At 46.5% G+C, this 19,058-nt stretch overlaps 1 protein-coding gene across 4 annotated transcripts in view; it reads left to right on the top strand.

Annotated features, from left to right (window-relative positions):
- Positions 1 to 19,058, top strand: part of LOC144173119 (telomere-associated protein RIF1-like) — a 111,767-nt gene that overhangs the window by 12,957 nt on the left and 79,752 nt on the right. For all 4 annotated transcript variants that reach the window (XM_077701637.1, XM_077701636.1, XM_077701634.1 and 1 more), the window contains exons 5-10: positions 2,668 to 2,762; positions 6,512 to 6,680; positions 11,087 to 11,179; positions 12,554 to 12,689; positions 16,407 to 16,561; positions 18,464 to 18,527. In XM_077701637.1, the coding sequence (XP_077557763.1) occupies positions 2,668 to 2,762; positions 6,512 to 6,680; positions 11,087 to 11,179; positions 12,554 to 12,689; positions 16,407 to 16,561; positions 18,464 to 18,527 (712 nt within the window). The remainder of the gene's footprint in view (positions 1 to 2,667; positions 2,763 to 6,511; positions 6,681 to 11,086; positions 11,180 to 12,553; positions 12,690 to 16,406; positions 16,562 to 18,463; positions 18,528 to 19,058) is intronic.

The following is a 19,058-nucleotide window of genomic DNA, read 5'->3' as shown; positions in this document are numbered from 1 at the left end:
AAAACTGTCACGACCTCGTCCGTTCATTTGGGAATGCAAAGCACTCCGAACAAGTTTTCTATCATGTTTTATAAGTTGCTCAAGCTCGGTACAAGCGGAACAGAAAGAAAATTTCGTACATAGCTTGAGCGGCTTATAACACACGATAGAAAACTTGTTCGAAGTGCTTTGCATTCTCAAATGAATGGACGAGGTCGTGACAGTTTTAGAATTTTTTTTTTACAACACAATGTTTTTTAGTTTTCATTTTTTTAGAGGTTAATGTGCAACAGGCATGTCAACTGTGAACGATTATTTGAATAAAAAAATCACAAAAAACAAATCTGGAAAACTAAAAGTGTCACGACCTGAACAGTTCATCAAGGAATGTAATGCAAGAAACGGAATCAAAATAGACCCAGCAGTCACGAAGAAATCCCTGGGACAAGCGACACAGGTGGCAAAAAAAAATGTTTTGAGAAAACGGCTTCCGAAGTTGCAACATAGGTTTCACATATCAAAAGTCGTCACGGTTGTAGCCTTTCATGTCCTTTTGAACATGGGGCTTCTGGAAGGCCTTGCCTTGAAATTGGAGTGCCTTTTCAGCCTTTCTCTTTCCAGAAAACATCATTTTCAGCTCCTCCGTGAAGAGTACATACCCCCCTTTGCAAACCAAACGGAGGGGAGATGGGTTTCAATGGGCTTTCAATGCAAAGTAGGTTAGTTGGTTGGCTGTATCGCACTGGACAACCTCCTTTTGCAGTGTTGTCACCATGGCAACAAGTTAAGCATTTTTTTAACTTAAATTTGAACATTTTTGGCTTTTTTTTTCATGTTTTATCTTGCCTGGCACAGCAACTTAGTACTCATAGTGCAGGTGTTCATTGCCAAAAGTTTGCATACCACAAGGTTGAAAATGAGCTACTTTGAAGCTTGGTAGAGTATTCTGCATAACTCCCAACTTCAATGCAAGAGCATATTTTTTTTTACCACTTTTGACATTCAAGGCATCCAATATTCCTCGCAGCACAGCCAGTATGCCCTGAGCAATGGTATCAATAATTTCCCTAAAAAAAATCACTGTTAAATGCTGCCACAGTAACGTACATTTTTAACGCAGAGAGCATATTTTATTCCTATATTACTAACTCAAACCTGTTTGCATGAAAATTACAAGTGCACGGGAAACATTGCGCAAGAAAGGCGATATGGCTCGCGCGCATCGCAGCGCACGCTTACCGCGACATATCGAGCTTTGATTATACCTGATATGGCTGGTCAGGTCGCTTTTAAGATTAAAACTAACGTCGCAGGCATTAATTACAACTACTGGCGTTCAATCGTAACCGGTTGCCCAGTCATGTGATGCTCCAATGCGCGTCGGCTATGCCGTGCGCGCCGCAGCGTTTGACGCGTCGACCGTTTCTTTCTCAAGGCTAGCGAGCCCACAGTCAAAACACAGCACTAACTAAGCGTGTAAACATCGCAAATCCGACTAAAAGTTCACTTCACGAACCGCTATCGCAAGCGCGCACACCGCGTCACCCTCCGGGGTCTGGCGACGGTAGAGTCACGCGCACCACGAAGCGTTCGATGACCTCCGCCTTTCGAGCCACACAACTTCCCGTAATCTGGCTCGTTATCTCTGGCATTCCCATCGCGATAACGTCCGTGTTGAATACCACAGATTGAACAGAAACTCGGCCGAGCGAAGCGGCGAAAATGAACTCAATCCGCTCGCTACGCAGCTCAGGCGGCCGCCATCTTGCGTTGCGCCCGCGACATCCAATCAGGAGGGTCGACGTTCTGCGCCCCGACCGGAGGACCAATAGCGCTTCAGCATTTATTTCTAGCTTCGTTTGTGCGTCGTTTCTTTTCTGCCGTTTGTGCGTTTGTGAATGAACGAAGATAAAAGAGACGAGCGGAACCGGAAAAACGATCGCTCGGCCGATCTAACCATATCAAAATGGCCGCGCCCGGTGGCACCGTTGCGGAGATAGAGCGCTCCGAAAATTGCCGTTTTTTCGCCCTTTTGCGCTGATAGTTTGTCACCGCGCCTGACAAAAGTATTTTTTTATGCCACTTTGCGACGCTTTTCAGCGTAAAAACTTTGCAGACGCACAGAATAGGAAACATAGAAGCCGAATATGCGGGTTTCAAAAAAACGATGTTTTGGTCATTTTTCCGAAGTTGAAAGCCGCGTCCCCCCTTAAACTTTAGTAACTCCTAGTGCATGCGCAAGGTACGCACATGGCCGCTACATGTGCCATGGGCGGAGTGAGCGCCCAGCGGTGCGAGATGTCACGCAACGCTGTCAGGGGAATTCAGCGAGAACCCAGGGGATAAACCCGTAGATGTGCTTGGTGAGTGCACTGTCTGTCTCCCCCATCTCCGCGTGGGCTCGTAGCTCAGTCGGTGAGACAACGGGCTCTCGCTCCGTTTCTTCATTTGTTCCAGGTTCGATTCCCTAACGACGCCAGTAACTTCTTTTATTTGTTCGCGGGAGTTTTCTGTTGACACCAACGGTCGCGACGGAACCCTTGGGGGGGTAGAGGTACAAAGATTAGCTTTAACAGAGGACTAGTACGTAATAAATGGGCTCGCAAGACTAAGGGCACACAATGGGCTGTGTGCGTCTCTGGCCTCTGTGATGCCACCGCTGAGCAGTGTTCCTCCGTGCCCTTGCAGTGTCGCCAGCAGTGGTTGCGGGCAGCCAAGCAGCTGGTCTCGAAGGACGAGGCCAGCCCTGATGCGCTTCGCTGCATTGTCCAGTGCCTGCACAGGTGAGGCTGCCTTCTTCGTACGCTCTCTTGTTGTTGCTGCAAAGCATGCTCCATTTGTACTTTCAGTGCTTTGCCTCTTGTGTCAGCTTGGGCATGACTGTCTTACTTCGCTGAATACGAAGCAAGTACTTGTTGTGTGGCACTTCCCTTATCAACCAGGCATATTACACATTCTGAAAAAATAATTTCAGATTGTGGGCATTTAGTGTGCTGAAGCTACACTTGGGTTGTGAGATGCGCCATAGTGGAGGGGCTCCGGAGTAGTTTTGACCACCTGTGGTTCTTTTAATGTGCGCCGAAATCTTGACAAACACAGCTGTTTTTGCTGTTCACCTCCATCAGAAGAGCAGCCACCATGGCCAGGATCGAACCCATCCTTGGGCTTAGCTAAAGCGCGATGGTTTTGCTGGGAAAAAGACCATGCATATCTAAAGATCTTGCCGTATTCATTCGAATATAAGACGAGGCTTTTTCTCAAAATCTGTAGTGTCAGCCATACCCAGCTCAGTGTAACATTTTTTTTTTTTTACTCTCCGAACTGCACCCTTGCTTTGTAATCGTGACCACCTTATAATCGACAAATACAGTAGCACAGCATCATGTTTTTTCAAGGATGTGGTCTTCAACGCGTTACTTTCCGTATTGGACACTATGACTTGTCATTAGATGTTTTTGGAATAAAATTTGGGTATGTGCAATATGAAATTTTTGTGGCCCCCTTTTGTGGGCACTGTGAGGACAGTTTTAAAGTATTGAACTGGCTATAATTTTGACAACCATGACTCATTTTTGTTGCTTAAGGGGGGACACGGCTTTCAACTTCGGAAAAATGACCAAAACATCGTTTTTTTGAAACCCGCATATTCGGCTTCTATGTTTCCTATTCTGTGCGTCTGCAAAGTTTTTACGCTGAAAAGCATCGCAAAGTGGCATAAAAAAATACTTTTGTCAGGCGCGGTGACAAACTATCAGCGCAAAAGGGCGAAAAAACGGCAACTTTCAGAGCGCTCTATCTCCGCAACGGTGCCACCGGGCGCGGCCATTTTGATATGGTTAGATCGGCCGAGCGATCGTTTTTCCGGTTCCGCTCGTCTCTTTTATCTTCGTTCATTCACAAACGCACAAACGGCAGAAAAGAAACGACGCACAAACGAATCTAGAAATAGATGCTGAAGCGCTATTGGTCCTCCGGTCGGGGCGCAGAACGTCGACCCTCCTGATTGGATGTCACGGGCGCAACGCAAGATGGCGGCCGCCTGAGCTGCGTAGCGAGCGGATTGAGTTCATTTTCGCCGCTTCGCTCGGCCGAGTTTCTGTTCAATCTGTGGTATTCAAAACGGACGTTATCGCGATGGGAATGCCAGAGATAACGAGCCAGATTACGGGAAGTTGTGTGGCTCGAAAGGCGGAGGTCATCGAACGCTTCGTGGTGCGCGTGACTCTACCGTCGCCAGACCCCGGAGGGTGACGCGGTGTGCGCGCTTGCGATAGCGGTTCGTGAAGTGAACTTTTAGTCGGATTTGCGATGTTTACACGCTTAGTTATTGCTGTGTTTTGACTGTGGGCTCGCTAGCCTTGAGAAAGAAACGGTCGACGCGTCAAACGCTGCGGCGCGCACGGCATAGCCGACGCGCATTGGAGCATCACATGACTGGGCAACCGGTTACGATTGAACGCCAGTAGTTGTAATTAATGCCTGCGACGTTAGTTTTAATCTTAAAAGCGACCTGACCAGCCATATCAGGTATAATCAAAGCTCGATATGTCGCGGTAAGCGTGCGCTGCGCGCGAGCCATATCGCCTTTCTTGCGCAATGTTTCCCGTGCACTTGTAATTTTCATGCAAACAGGTTTGAGTTAGTAATATAGGAATAAAAATATGCTCTCTGCGTTAAAAATGTACGTTACTGTGGCAGCATTTAACAGTGACTTTTTTAGGGAAATTATTGATACCATTGCTCAGGGCATACTGGCTGTGCTGCGAGAAATATTGGATGCCTTGAATGTCAAAAGTAGTAAAAAAATATGCTCTTGCATTGAAGTTGGGAGTTATGCAGAATACTCTACCAAGCTTCAAAGTAGCTCATTTTCAACCTTGTGGTATGCAAACTTTTGGCAATGAACACCTGCACTATGAGTACTAAGTTGCTGTGCCAGGCAAGATAAAACATGAAAAAAAAAGCCAAAAATGTTCAAATTTAAGTTTAAAAATGCTTAACTTGTTGCCATGGTGACAACACTGCAAAAGGAGGTTGTCCAGTGCGATACAGCCAACTAGAGTGAACTACAGCCAACCAACTAACCTACTTTGCATTGAAAGCCCATTGAAACCCATCTCCCCTCCGTTTGGTTTGCAAAGGGGGGTATGTACTCTTCACGGAGTAGCTGAAAATGATGTTTTCTGGAAAGAGAAAGGCTGAAAAGGCACTCCAATTTCAAGGCAAGGCCTTCCAGAAGCCCCATGTTCAAAAGGACATGAAAGGCTACAACTGTGACGACTTTTGATATGTGAAACCTATGTTGCAACTTCGGAAGCCGTTTTCTCAAAACAGTTTTTTTTGCCACCTGTGTTGCTTGTCCCAGGGATTTCTTCGTGACTGCTGGGTCTATTTTGATTCCGTTTCTTGCATTACATTCCTTGATGAACTGTTCAGGTCGTGACACTTTTAGTTTTCCAGATTTGTTTTTTGTGATTTTTTTATTCAAATAATCGTTCACAGTTGACATGCCTGTTGCACATTAACCTCTAAAAAAATGAAAACTAAAAAACATTGTGTTGTAAAAAAAAAATTCTAAAACTGTCACGACCTCGTCCATTCATTTGGGAATGCAAAGCACTTCGAACAAGTTTTCTATCGTGTTTTATAAGCCGCTCAAGCTCGGTACAAGCGGAACAGAAAGAAAATTTCATACATAAAAAAGTTATCAAAATATTAACTTCAAATTTTTATGGTGTTATCACAGAAGCATTTCCAGTTGCTGTGCCAGTTTTCATCAAAATCCACAAAGAAATAAAAAAGTTGATTTTGAAAGCCACGTCCCCCCTTAAACCACTTAAGGGGAATACCGCAGCCACAAACTACTTGCGTATGAATGGGTGATGGCAAATAGTTCATTGCCAGCAGCTAAAAGAAATGTAATAGCTGTGTTTGGTGAAATATATGCTATACCCTGATCACTCTTATGCAAATACTTGTAGATTTAGTCAACATCATCAGATTGAAACAAAACTTTGCCTCAACATAAAACCACCTGGAAATTTAAAAGTAACAAGCTTCCCTTTGCTTTTGTTGCTGGGTTCGTACGTTGCCACGGAACAGTTTTGCAAATGTACAAATTCTTTTTATGCAGCCCATCATGAAAGTTTTAAATCTTAATCCCAAAGGTCTAAATCTAAGTGTATCTGCTTTGATTTGAAACTGTTACAGCAAAATGGTTGGGCTTTGTTCTTGTTGTGAAGGAAAAGAAATATTTGCATGTGCCTATTTATAACATTTGAAGTACTATATCATTTGTTTTGCAAAGGCGAGTACCCTCTCCGGTTGTGTCATGGTTGCAGTATATTTGTACACTGTTTTGCAAAACAGTTGAGCACTTCTTAAAGAGGTCCATCAATCAAAACTAACCTCAGCAAAGGCGGTGGCTACAGAAGCAGTGTTGAGATTTTCCACTCTTGCAATTCTCGGCTGTCGCTTTTGTGTATGAGCCTCGAAACCAGACCACTGGCGCACCTTTCCCCCCGCTGACTAGGCTTTCGCCCGTGGACGTGATTTCCGACTGGTGCCACGTGGGGCTGCAATGCCTGCTGAGGCCCGAGGTCCGCACGGAGGTCCACACAGTGCTCTGCACCCAGCGCAAGGTCGCCCTGGCGCCACCGCGCCGAGGGGTTGAGGCGCCCGCACACGCAGCCATCAAGGAGGTGGGTGGCATCACGTAGACTCCGTCGGGGCATGTTTAAAACGGGCCGTGAAGACAAAATACAAGCTTGGTTCATCGAAGAGACTGCTTTGTCCCGAGAACGGTGACACCGATACAATTGGCAAACTTCGCTCAAGTTATCGAGATATTGAGGAAGACAGGCGGAAGCAACGCGGGGGGGAGGGACTTGCCGACCACTTTCCAGTGATGTCTCTATGACGTTACACAATCTAGTTTGCGTGATCAGTGGTTACCAACCTAAGCCACTGCTAGGAAACGTGACTGGGCTATTGCAGTTCCATTTGGTTGTATCGATCGCCTGAGTGCTAGCATGCCGCTCACACTGACAGCTGTGTTTTTATTGCTGGCCTCGATTGTGTCACTGCTGCCTATATTTATGTCACTAAACCTAGAATTTAAGAGTTTCTCAATATTTCGTGCATTCTTTTTTTGTTCTTTTTAAAAAACATCTTTCGGGGCTCAAAAGGATCTCAGTGAGCTACAAAGGGTAGTTTTTTGAAATTGAACAGCGTTGTATTTCTCTTCAGGGCCCCTTCAACGTGAGGCAAGACTAGGAGCATGCGAAAGCTGTATTAGTTGCCCTTTCATCACGCGTGTCGCACGCTGTTTAGCCTTCGCAGCATACACGTGGGCGGGGTTAACACCTTTACAGATAAGTCCGAAAATTGGCCAAAAAAAATGTATTTCTTCAACATCGTCATTTCCAGAAAGTGGAGCTATTTTTCTTCCAACCGACCAAACATCGAATCTCAGGAGTACCATAATTACCGTATAAGGGGGAATATAGGCCGAGATATTTTACCGGAAAATTTGCCGAAAAGTCACCGCTCGACCTATATAGTGGTCACTGGCGTAATCCCACTTGTCATCTAGCAACCAGGCAGCCCATCGAGCCCATCCAAACCTCAAAGGCACCATCGCCACCACCATCAATCAGACGCGCCGCCATCTTTGTTTTGCTACTTCTCTTGCTGTCAGTGAATGTGTGCGTGCTATTTTATTGCTGCTCAAAAAGAGTTTACGTGCTTGGTGCCAGTTCACAGCAGCATTTAAAAGAAAAGTTTGAAAATTTTTCAAAGCCAACAACGTGTCAGCCTTGCGCCAGTTTGGTGTCGCCAGAAGAAGTGTACGTACTGGTGTTAGCTGAAGGGGCCGCTCTCGGTAACGCTCAAAAGGTAACGCTCATGGGCGCTGCTTTGTGCACCTGTGCTGCTGTACAAAGTGGCGATTTTGTCCGTGAGTGTCGTGTGACGTCTCTACGAGAGGATACCCCAAGATGCTTGCTGGCCTCCTGTACAGACTGGCTTTCGCTACGGTCTGCACACGAGTGTCCCATGCTTTGCGCTCGCTTCATGTTGACATGGTCCTGTGAGCGTTTTGAAGTGCTGCTTAGGCAATTCCCTGGACTGCACCGAAGACGATTTGCTGTGTGGGCGACAGCCAGCGAGGAGCAGTCATCCGAAGACATGAGTAATCTGAGACGAAACAAGTTGTAGCCTCAATAAAACGATTTGTGTACCAAATTATGTTTTTGCATTTTTCGGCTACAAGGTAAGGGGGTCGGCCTATATTTCAGCTCAACCTATATTCCCCATTATATGGTACTTTAGTCTAATGCAGACCTTTTTCTTTTTTTCCCCCCAGGAAAATACGTTCCAAAATTGCATGCGCATTAATTAGATAGAGCACCAGCCAAAACACTACTAGTAGTTGCTTATTATTGACGGCATAGCAGGGTAACCACAATCTCACATTTTTGAGAGGAAGCGTGAAAGATAGGGCTGCTGCAGCAATGCCGAAATAACAAGCAAATCTATTTGAGGTTTGTCTTTTTTTATCAGTACGAATGTGCTTAGTGTGTGCATGGTATTGCATACTATAGAATTGCGAAGGCATATGCTTACACAGACAAAAAGGAATGCGAGCTTGTTATCTCCAGGGTGCAAAAGTCGCGTGCAGCCGGTGCAAAGCATTGTGAGTGTCTCTGGTACTGATAAGAATTGAAAAGAAACTTGCAGATGGCAAGCACTTGTTTTTAGATATCATTCCCTGTCTCTTTCCTCAGGAACTTTGTCCCAGCAAAGGAGATAAGAGCAGCTAACGTGGTACCATGCAGGGTGCCCTGTGTGCAGTTAAAAGGATTGGCACTTCGTGACAGTGTCGCCCTGAATCTTTTTGGCACTTTATTTTTCTGAATTTTTGCAGTTTGAGTCTGGAAGGGTGGCCCGCATCCTATGAGTCATTTTGCATGCACTATGACTGCGACTTGGAAATGACAGCCATCCTAGCGTAATATTAAATTAAGTTATTGCAACCATAAATGGCTTGCACTTTTGTGCTTTTTCTTTTTCCCCAATCACAAAAATCTGCGGCTAGCGGGAATCAAGAGCATGGTAGAATTGAACAGGGGTGAGGCAGCTGCGCATATTGCGCAGATTTGATGCAAATTTGTTTTCCTGCGCCAGGCTGCTCCAAAAGCTTGAAAATTGGTAAAATTGCGCCAAACTACTCCAAAACAGTCTGAGAGCCAACGATTTTAACGCTCCTATCAGTTTCAGTGGGGAAAAATGCTTACTGACCGCATAATTTTCCATTAGCCCCAAGGTGATAATGTTTATAAAAATTAATTGATTGATCATTCAATAAAAAACCGCATAAAATGGTCCCCGAAATAGTCTTTTTGGAAGTCATAATGTCGGGTTGCACATGTTATATTCTGTCCGTTTTTAAAGCTTTCCCATCGAAAATCATTGCAATGTCCTCTATAAAAATACTAATGTTTACTGAGGCGACATAACTTGTTCAATTTAATGACAAAACGGCAATTTTCTGAGCCCCGTATCTCCGGAACGACATTACATACGTATACGGGGCGCCGCCATCTTGGTATGGTGAAGATCGGAAAACATGGCCAGCGGACAAAGCAATTGCTCGTAGTTCAGGCTAGTTCATTCTAGTTCAGGCAGACCGATCTTCGCAGATTTCTACCGTGCTTTTAGTTAAGGTGGTGGCTAGGTTTACATTTAGTTGTTTGATCTGTTACGGGAAGTTGCGCCACTCGAAAGATGGAGTTCATAAAACACAACGCGGTGCCCGCGAATTCGCCGCGTTTCGTGTGAGGCGCGGTGCGCACTTGAAGTGAAATTTCGGACTCATTGCGTTGTTATAAAATGCCGAGTTATTGTTGCCTTTGGCAGCGAGCTTGCGAGCGGCGGTAATGGGACGGTCGACACTTCAAAAGGGGCGGCGCAGGCTACATCGCCGCAAAATGTTCAAGCAGTGTCCGATAGCGGGACGGGCTAAATAATGGTTCATCTATCTGAAGCGAAATTTAATGCCAAAAGGGAGATGGCTAAACATATCAACATTACTCAAATTACGATCGATCGTTGTGAACGTGCACCTTAGTGTTTGAAATGGGAAAGCTGGTGGGGTGCGACGACTGTCACCTCGCTTTGCGCAACTTTTGCCGTGGCTCTACACTTGTGCTTAAAGCCGAGTCTGGGATTACAAAAATAATAATTTCGGCATTCCCATGATAATAAAAATGCCTTACGATTGCTTAGTTTTTCAATTCGATATTTTCAACGGAACTCCATGCTCTCTATACATAGAGCCTAAGAATTTAAAAATGGTTTGTAAAAAGGTAGTGCATTTGGTACCTCGTGATACTCTGGTAGAAAAACTTTATTAAGAGGCTGTTTCAGTGTTATATACGTTCAAAAACGATTAAAAAGTGCTCTTCCCTTCCCCCCCCCCCTTCCCTCCCCCCCCCCCCCCCCCCCCCCCCCCCCCCCCCCGAGTTGCCAAAAATGTGATTTTTTGGGCACCTAAGGTGACGTAATAAATGTCGTTAACTGCTCCAAACCAAGGTTCTTCTGCTCCAAAATCGAGATTTCGCTGCTCCAAAAACTGCTCCCAAACTTGATTCAGCTGTCTCACCCCTGATTGAAATAAGCATGGTACATATTTGAGCCAACCTATCAATTTGTAGCACAGATGACAGGAAAAACAAAAAATAGCATTTTTTTAAGCAACTCGCCGCTTTGGTTCAGCATGCTTAGTACGGTCCGTCTTGGTCTCTTTGATCTTGGTCTCGTTGAAAAGAGTGTCCTTTCACTTTCAGTTACCCATCAGAACTGCCTCGCTTCGCCCATTGGTTACAAGATAATACGGGGTACACAAAAAAGGTCAAAATGCTTGACCTAATTGGCTGCTGGCTGCACGGCACAATCTGATCGGCCGGCCGTTGCGTGTATTCTCAGCACAATCATAACAATGCAATGACAATTGAAAGCTTTTGTGCAGTGGAATTGGGCCTTCCCTCGAGACTATGTGTTCGCATTCAGGCCCATTCAGAGCATCCCTGTGTTGTGTCCTCGCCAGTGCCTGGTCCCCCAGCTGACCAAGTGGATGGACAACGGCCAGGGCTGCACAGCGCTCCAGGTGTGGAGCCTGACCATCGAGTGGATGGGCGAGGCAAGTCTCTGCTCTTCCCTCTCCTGCCTTGGTGAGCTGCAAAGTCTTCAGAGTGCAGCCTACGAGGGGCAGATTGTTGCGGTATTCGCCGTGAAACCTGTGGACGGATTTCTCGACCTTTCTCTGTGGGGGTGCAGAGGAGTGTCGTGTACAACCACTGCTTCATGCCTGCTTTTAAAGACAGCAGCACCATCTCATAATCATTCCAGACTTCCCCACTTTCACGGGGCCATCCACAGATGGCGTTCTCATCTTAGCTTAGGGCTTTTGGGGCAGTGGAATGCCTGCTGAGTTCAACTGGAATAAAGAAGTCTTGCCGCCGACACCTGCTGCCTGGTTTGCCCGTTTGGTGCTGATATTCCACGCGATACCTAACATCACAAGAGTTTCGTACTAATATGGAATTTGGTGGTAGTGCTTAGGGTGAGCCATGCCTTAGCAAGGGTGCTGTCATGTACCAAGTAGGAGCATTCCACTGGTCTTTGGCCTGGCTTGCCAGCAGGCTCAAAAGTCGCCTGTGCCTGCAGAAAAATAACAATAATATTGTAAAAGATTTATTGTGTTATGACTGAAAAAGTGGAGCTCAAAAAAATTTATTTGGTATTGAAAACAGATAACACCATTTTTTGTTGATTTTCATGGCTTTGAGAGTGAAAAGAAGCCATGTGGTTTGCCAAGATAAGTAGGGGGAATTTCGGCTGCTGTGGCGGTGCCCGTGATGGCACGTGATTGCAACGACAGATTTTCCTCTTGTATACAGCAGACTCCTGTTAAAACGAACTCAGAGGGACTGTAAAAATTTGTCCATATTATCATAAAATCATCTTAAGAGGAGGTTTTTCGCATTTGACTGTTACAGGAGAGCAAAAATATTGTTCGTCTTAATATACCACAGTATATTAGTATGAAACTCTGTGATGAGGGGTGCTGACAGCTTGTCGGAACGGAAACAGAACATACGGTTGACTGAACTAGTTTTGGTGGGAAAGGGGGCATTGAGGAAGTGTTCGTGGTTGAAATAAGTTTGCAAAGCGTAGATTGTGGATTGTAGGTGCCAAAGCTGGTGCTTTGAAACGTGAATTTTTAAAAGTTTTTGTTGTATTAGTGATTTTAGAGCTGTATCCTTCACGGTTGAAGCGACTCCAGTAACCGTCTGCTTCTGGTGTGCCAAGTTACCCGTCATGCTCGCGCAATAATGTTCCCTGGGGCACCTTACTGTTGGTAGCATGGCATACCAGAGTGGCAACATAGGTATCCCGGGGCGGAGGTGCAACCAAGCCATCGAACTCAAGTAGCCTGCGCGAGAGAATGTCATTCTCTCGGGGACCAACTTACGTGTAAAGCATTGCATTCTGTTCCCCGACATTGCTGCAGTATGTTGCCCGGAACGCGTCGTCGATGAACTTGCTGCTGCGCATAGCCAGCCGTGGTTTTGGGGCCTCGTCTCAGCCCCAGCTTCAAAAGCTGGCCATGGAGTCCTGGAAGGTGCTCATCTCAGCCTTCAAGCCAGGTGAGGGCCCCTCATTACGAAAGCATGCGCTGTACGAGGGGGGAAGATGCCGTATTTACTTGCATGATAAATGCATTAGCCACTAAAATTTTGAATGCTCTGAGCAAGGGCACTTACCGACCTTCCTGCTAGTTTCGCAAACGTAGAAACTCAAATGCTTTGTGAAGACTCTTTCGTGAGGCCACCGGTATTTTCTGGATTGTAAGTCACGTGTGCAGTGGTTGACGCAGAGCAGAGATAGGGGGCAGTGCAGGTAAGCACTAGCTAGAGTTCCTGTATATACCGTATTTACTCGCGTAATCCTCGCACTCGCGTAATCCTCGCACCCCTAATGTTCCTCGCATAATCCTCGCACCCCCCAAACTTTGCAGCGGCGAAAGTTGCCTGCTCGCGAAACCCGCATGGCGCACGCGCTCTCCAACGCGCGCCCTCCCCCGCCGCCTCTCCGTTCGGCGGAGAGCGCTGTGTATCCAAGGCCATCCAGGCGCCCTAACAACCTGCATGGCTACTCCCTAACAGGCGCCCTAACACGCTACTCACACTGTCCTTGAGCCGGTTTCGCGCATGTTTCGCGTGCACGCAGCTAGACGGTGTTCGCGCAGCCCGCTGTCGTGTCGTCGTGTCGCCGTCGTGGTCCCGCCGTTGAGCGGCAGCAGTCAGTGAGTCACTCGCGTCAGTGGTGGATAGCTCGCTGCCGTTTTGAGAACTTTTTGATCTAATTGTTTTGTGCTTGGTGCCGCTTCGCCATGGGGAGGAACGCCAGCTACACTGCTGCTTTCAAATTGAAAGCGAAAGAGTACGTGATCGAACACGGCAACCGTGCCGCAGGCAGGCACTTCGGCGTCACCGACTTCAACGTGCGTTACTGAAGCAGGGCACTCACATACGACGACGAGATGGGGCGCGCGCCAGAAAGCAAAGGCGGCAATTTCATTATCGCTGATCGACGGGAGACTGTTTACGTTGTGAATAATAAAATAAAAAGAAATAGCTGCTGTTGGCAACACTGAGCTTACCTATACAAAAAACGACCGCTACATTTAGCGGGACTGGCTTAAGGCAAATTGGCAACACTGTGCACCGGATTTTTTTTTCCCCGCATAATTCTCGCACCCCTAACTTTGCATTGACTTTTCCGAAAAAAAGTGCGAGGATTATGCGAGTAAATACGGTAGCTCCCGCAGGGAGCTAAGAGTTGCGCGACCCTTTTCCACGTGCCGCCGTGATGACGTCACTCCGGTTATCCACGCCGCGCAGAGAAGCCCCCTCTACGGCCGACGCGAGCGGCACCGCGCCCCGCCCAGGAACAGCAGCAGCAGCAGCGTGAGCGACATCGCAGGAATCCAGCTTCACGGCCGCTGGATGAAAAGTGCTCTCATCCAGCGGCCGTGCCAGCGTAGCCGCCGTAAGGCCCCGCCGACCGAAGCGCCCCCACCGCGCGTCGGCCGCCCGGAAGCGCGGCGGCGCAGCTCCTACACGCGCGACGGGCGGCTTTCCCGCAGCAATCCGGATAATAAGATGGCGGACGGTCGCGCAACTCTTAGCTTCCTGCGGGAGCTATATACAGGAACTCTAGCACTAGCCCAACAGCAGCAGTCTTGGTATATTCCTTTTGTTCCCTGACGCTGCTGCTGCTGCAGCAGGATGGAGAGTTGGGCGAGTTGGAAAAGCGGCATGGTTGGTTGAAAACAGCGCATTAAAACAGGACCACAAAGAAAAGAACCGTACAGGACTAACGCTATCAACTATCAACTGTCCGGTACTTTTCTTTCCAACCAACCATGTTTCCAACCAACCGTGCTGCTGCTGTTATGACGTGGCGGTACATGAATGCTTTTGCTATGTGTGTTATTGACTAGTATAGTTGAAGGTATGGTGTTGCGGTGGTGCAACTACACCCTTTGGATGCCCAAAGTGGGCATAAAGGGTGTACTTACAGAGCACTGAAGCCCTGGCTAGCTGGCTGCGGTAGGTAACAGCGCCCCTGAAAATCCACCAAGAGTTTGCGGCATGACACCGGGACGGTGCGATGAGCTTGTCTCACCGATTGGACGAATACAGGTACCAAAGGGCCGAGACGAACAAGAGGCTTTGTAAGTTGAGTAGTACAAGTACTTGCGAAGTGGTTGACCATACAAGGCAAGGTAATTGCAATGTACTAACGTGCACCTTCATGGCCGATGGTTGCCAGGCTGCATGTGGCCGCCTGCGAGGTAGGCCTAAGGGCCTGAAGGGGTGCTCGCCTGTTAACATGCCAATGGTACTAGCTACTTCAAACCCACGGGCTTAAGGGGGGACACTGCTCTTAAAAAAACTTTTTTAATTTTTAAGTAAACTCTGTGAAACTTGTCAGCCTTGCTGCTTTCCCCCCACTGATTTCAAATATGGCATTATTTTTTTTGTTGGTCAATTAGGTACCGAGATAATTAGAGGTAATTAAGCACTTTTGAAGGAACAATAGACAAAACTGTGTAAGAAAACTGTAATCTTTACATTTTCTAATACTATGAACACTGGTGAATGCAATAAGACAATTAGTTTTTTTATGTGTCGCTTGGAACTAATTTTACAGCTCGTTAAACCTTGGTGGCAACACTGGCAAGGAGCCATTTTGAGTGCCCACTTCAAACACTGAAGTTTAATGAGCTGTAAAATCAGTTCCAAGCGATGAATAAAAAAACTGATTGTCTTATTGCACTCACCAAGGTTCATAGTGTTGGAAAATGTAAAGATTACAGTTTTCTGACCAACACAGTTTTGTCTACTGTTCCTCCAAAAGTGGTTAATTACCACTAATTATCTCAGGACCTAATTGACCAACTAAAAAAATAATGCCATATTTGAAATCAGTGGGGGAAAAGCAGCAAGACTGACAAGTTTCACAGAGTTTACTTAAAAATTAAAAGAAATAATTTTAAGAGGGGTGTCCCCCCTTAAGAACCATCGGGCACCAGCATGAAAAGTTGTACAAATGCATAGAAATGTTCACAACGGCCTAGTTTGCTTAGACAAGAAATATGTCCCATCTGTACTGAAATGAAGACATAAAACTCGCTTCCTAGACAGCTAGTGCCATCTAGTGAAAGCTAGATAAACAAAATTGTGTTTCTTGTTTATTTTTGTCATTAATTAGTGATGTATTCCAAAAAAGCAAACTAGGCCGTTAAGGACATTTCTATGGGTTTGTAAAACTTTTCGTATTGGTGCACAATCCTTTTGAAGGCCATGGGTCCTGAATTCGTAGGTTTCATAGGAATGTGATCAGGTGAGCCCCTCAAAGGAGTCATGAAGACAAAACACAAGTTTGGTTCATTCAAAAGATTGCCTCATTAGAATCATACTGACACCACTTTTAACGTAAACTTCACTCAAATAAGCTGTATAATTAGGAAAAAAGGGAAAGGCCATGCGACCTACTTGCTCATTTCCTGCAACAGAACCTATGATGTCACACGAGAATGCTCTGCGATTGGCGGAGGCTGGCAAAAGCAAACGCAAATTAGGCAGAGCTTATAAGCTTGCCGAGCTGGCTATTTGTGCTTAAGTGTACGAGGTGAATGTGCATGCGCCGTGGGACAAGCCCCTGCTCGCGGGATGAGTTTAAGGGGATTTAAAGGGAATCCCCGTAAGTGCTTGCATTAGTGAAGTGATGGAGATTCTGCCGTTCAATGCCACACCCCCCCCCGTTTCCCCCCCCCCCCTTTGCACCCCGAACAGAGGCCCTGCGGAGCAGCAAGATGCTGGGGCTGGTGCTGGTGCCCCTGCAGCAGCGCCCCTCGGTGGAGCCCCAGGCAAGGCTGGCCCTGGTGCGAACCCTCTGGCACCTGGCGGCCACCCTCGGGCCGTACCACCTGGCCGCCTGCTTTCAGCAGGTGCGTGGCGCCCCCTTAATTAACGGGAATCGGGGGTGAACTTTAATTCGGGGGTCCTGCTTGCACTGGTCTCTTTCTTCTCGCTCTGCGTACCCAGTCGGGCGCATAGGATGTGCCGCATGTCTTCTTGGTGAAGGCCCTTTCAGGTTTGCTGGAAACACTGAATCGGGGCGAGCGATATCACAACTCGCTGCCGTGTAGAGAATGGGACAGGCATTGTGAACCTCGCAGAGAATTGCCAAAACGGATACGGGAAGATCGCCACATTGTCCAAAACGATGCAAGTTTCTCGGGATTAATAGCCCTCATTGAAGCAAACGTGTTCTCTGAAGTGGAGGATAAGTAAGAGCAAATGTCGCAGAAGCAGTCAAATGGGGTGGCATGCACAGTCGAGCGTCAGTGAATCAAATGCTGTGGCGCTTGGCCTGCATGCATTTGTCGGGGAGGACTGCAGCCCTTCCCTCAAACGTCCCCAGTCAGATTGAGAAGGTTGTCTGTCAAACAAGAATATGCTTGGTGAGTGTTGCACCAAGTGTTAAATGGGTTGCACTCTTTTTTTATCCAATGAGAAGTTACGCCAGATAAGGCTGGCCTCCCAGTATTGCTCCTGGAGGTCCGGCTGGAAAGCGGCTGGCGGCAATCCGCCTGTTCGCAGCGCTAGTTCATGCGTCTATCATGTCCTCTGTGGTTTAAGCTAGTGTCATCTTCACCAGGGCAATTGAACAATTGAAAGTTTCTCATTAAGGGGGGACACTGGTCTTGAGGACCGAAAATTTGCCAAAAAATCAATTTTCTGTATTAATTTTATTTAGTCTTTGGGTCCCAAAGAATGTACCTGCAAAATATTATAGCTGTACCATAAGTATTTACAAAGCTGTCACCATTTGAAGTTGGCTAAATGGCCATTTTCCCCTGCATTTCTGAACTTTGTGCCTTGTTTTCTCAAAACCAGTTTTTTTCCCATGAGGTCAACTGTCGGGTACAATATCTTGGGATGTACTGGTCAGATTTGCGTCATTCTTGCTGCATTTGAAAGCTTAAGAACTGAACAGTGCAATAAAAGCAGAAAAATATAAAATTTCCTTGTACTAGTGCAATTTTTTATTCATTTTGTTATACGAAAACATTGATAATTGATGACCTGACATTTAATAAGTTCAGAGCAATTGCAGAAACAGTGATAAAATTACTGTTGTGGTATAGTTGCACTCCCTGGTCCTTCGAGAGCACAGAGGAACAAGAATTATTCAAGTATATCATCAGCAGATAATTAAAAAATTGCCCGAAATGGAATGACATAACATGTTGCAAAACTCTAAACTTAGACTATATAGATGAAAACTGACTGCATATTTGTGCTCAGGATGTTAAAACACACTTAATGTGCAAATTTCAAGGAGATCGGTTAAAAAATAACAAAAATGTCTTCAAGACCAGTGTCCCCCCTTAAGTCTTGTATCCCTCAATTCCCTTGCCACTGCTGTGTGCAACTTTCTGTGTGCAACGGAGACGGCCCAGAGGAGTCACTTGGGGGGCTGATTACCATATTTTTGCACATATAACCCGCACCCAAAGTGCAAAAATTTCAGTGGCAAAAGTAGGGGTGCAGATGATGTGCAGGGTTTCTTCTTCAGTGCAGCTTCATGGCAATGCACGTTGTTCCATGAAGTTTTCTACGCAGTAACACTGACTAAGCCTAGCGATTGCGCAAAACGCAGAAGAACGAGGAAGAAAAAACAAGGACGAGCGCACTCCAACAATTGAATTTTATTAGCGACTTTCGCCTTGCAGTCAGTGTATTCTACTTGTCAAATATAGGCTAATAAAAATGCGAATTATATGCTGGGGTGGGTTATACGTGCGAAACTGTGGTAACCACCCTTGGTCCGCCGTTTCATGCAGGCTGGCCTGCTGCTGCTGAAAACTCTGGGAGGCTTCCTCTCGGAGGGGACCACAATTGCCGACCGTAAGTACTCTCAAGTCTCTAGGCCTAACGAGGCCCCGCTTACTGCAAGTTGAGAACGGCAAGTTGCCCACGTAGTGTATCACCCCGACAAAGCAACGAACCCAAATGTCAGTGCGTGCGCATTTTGTACCGAGGCATCGCTTAATACACATCACCTGCTTTTTCTCACCTGTAGTTCATTTGTTATTGCTGCAGTTGTTTATATAACAGCATTAAGTGCGAAAAACCATTGCAAACGACTCATGTCACGTTCATTCAAAATACTCGCAGCAAAGCACTTTTTGCGCTGCGAAAAAAAAAACGGCCAGCTGCAGTGATTTTGTGTAGGTGCAACTTCCATTGTTAAGTTTTACCTGGGTATAGTGCAAATCCTAAGCATAGAACACAGCATGTTGGAACAAAAGGGGGGAAAATGATTGGCCTGCGTCATTGTTCTGCCAGAGGCGCGAGAAGGTTGAGCTAACTGTACACAGTGTTGCAACACTGTTGCAAGCACGTGGAAACACACATTTGGGGAAACTGCCCGGCAAA

Source organism: Haemaphysalis longicornis, unplaced genomic scaffold (assembly GCF_048455015.1).
Source record: "Haemaphysalis longicornis isolate Haplotype H1 unplaced genomic scaffold, Haemaphysalis longicornis Haplotype H1 scaffold_29, whole genome shotgun sequence".
NCBI lineage: Eukaryota > Metazoa > Arthropoda > Arachnida > Ixodida > Ixodidae > Haemaphysalis > Haemaphysalis longicornis.
This window is presented reverse-complemented; position numbering and strand designations above follow the sequence as displayed.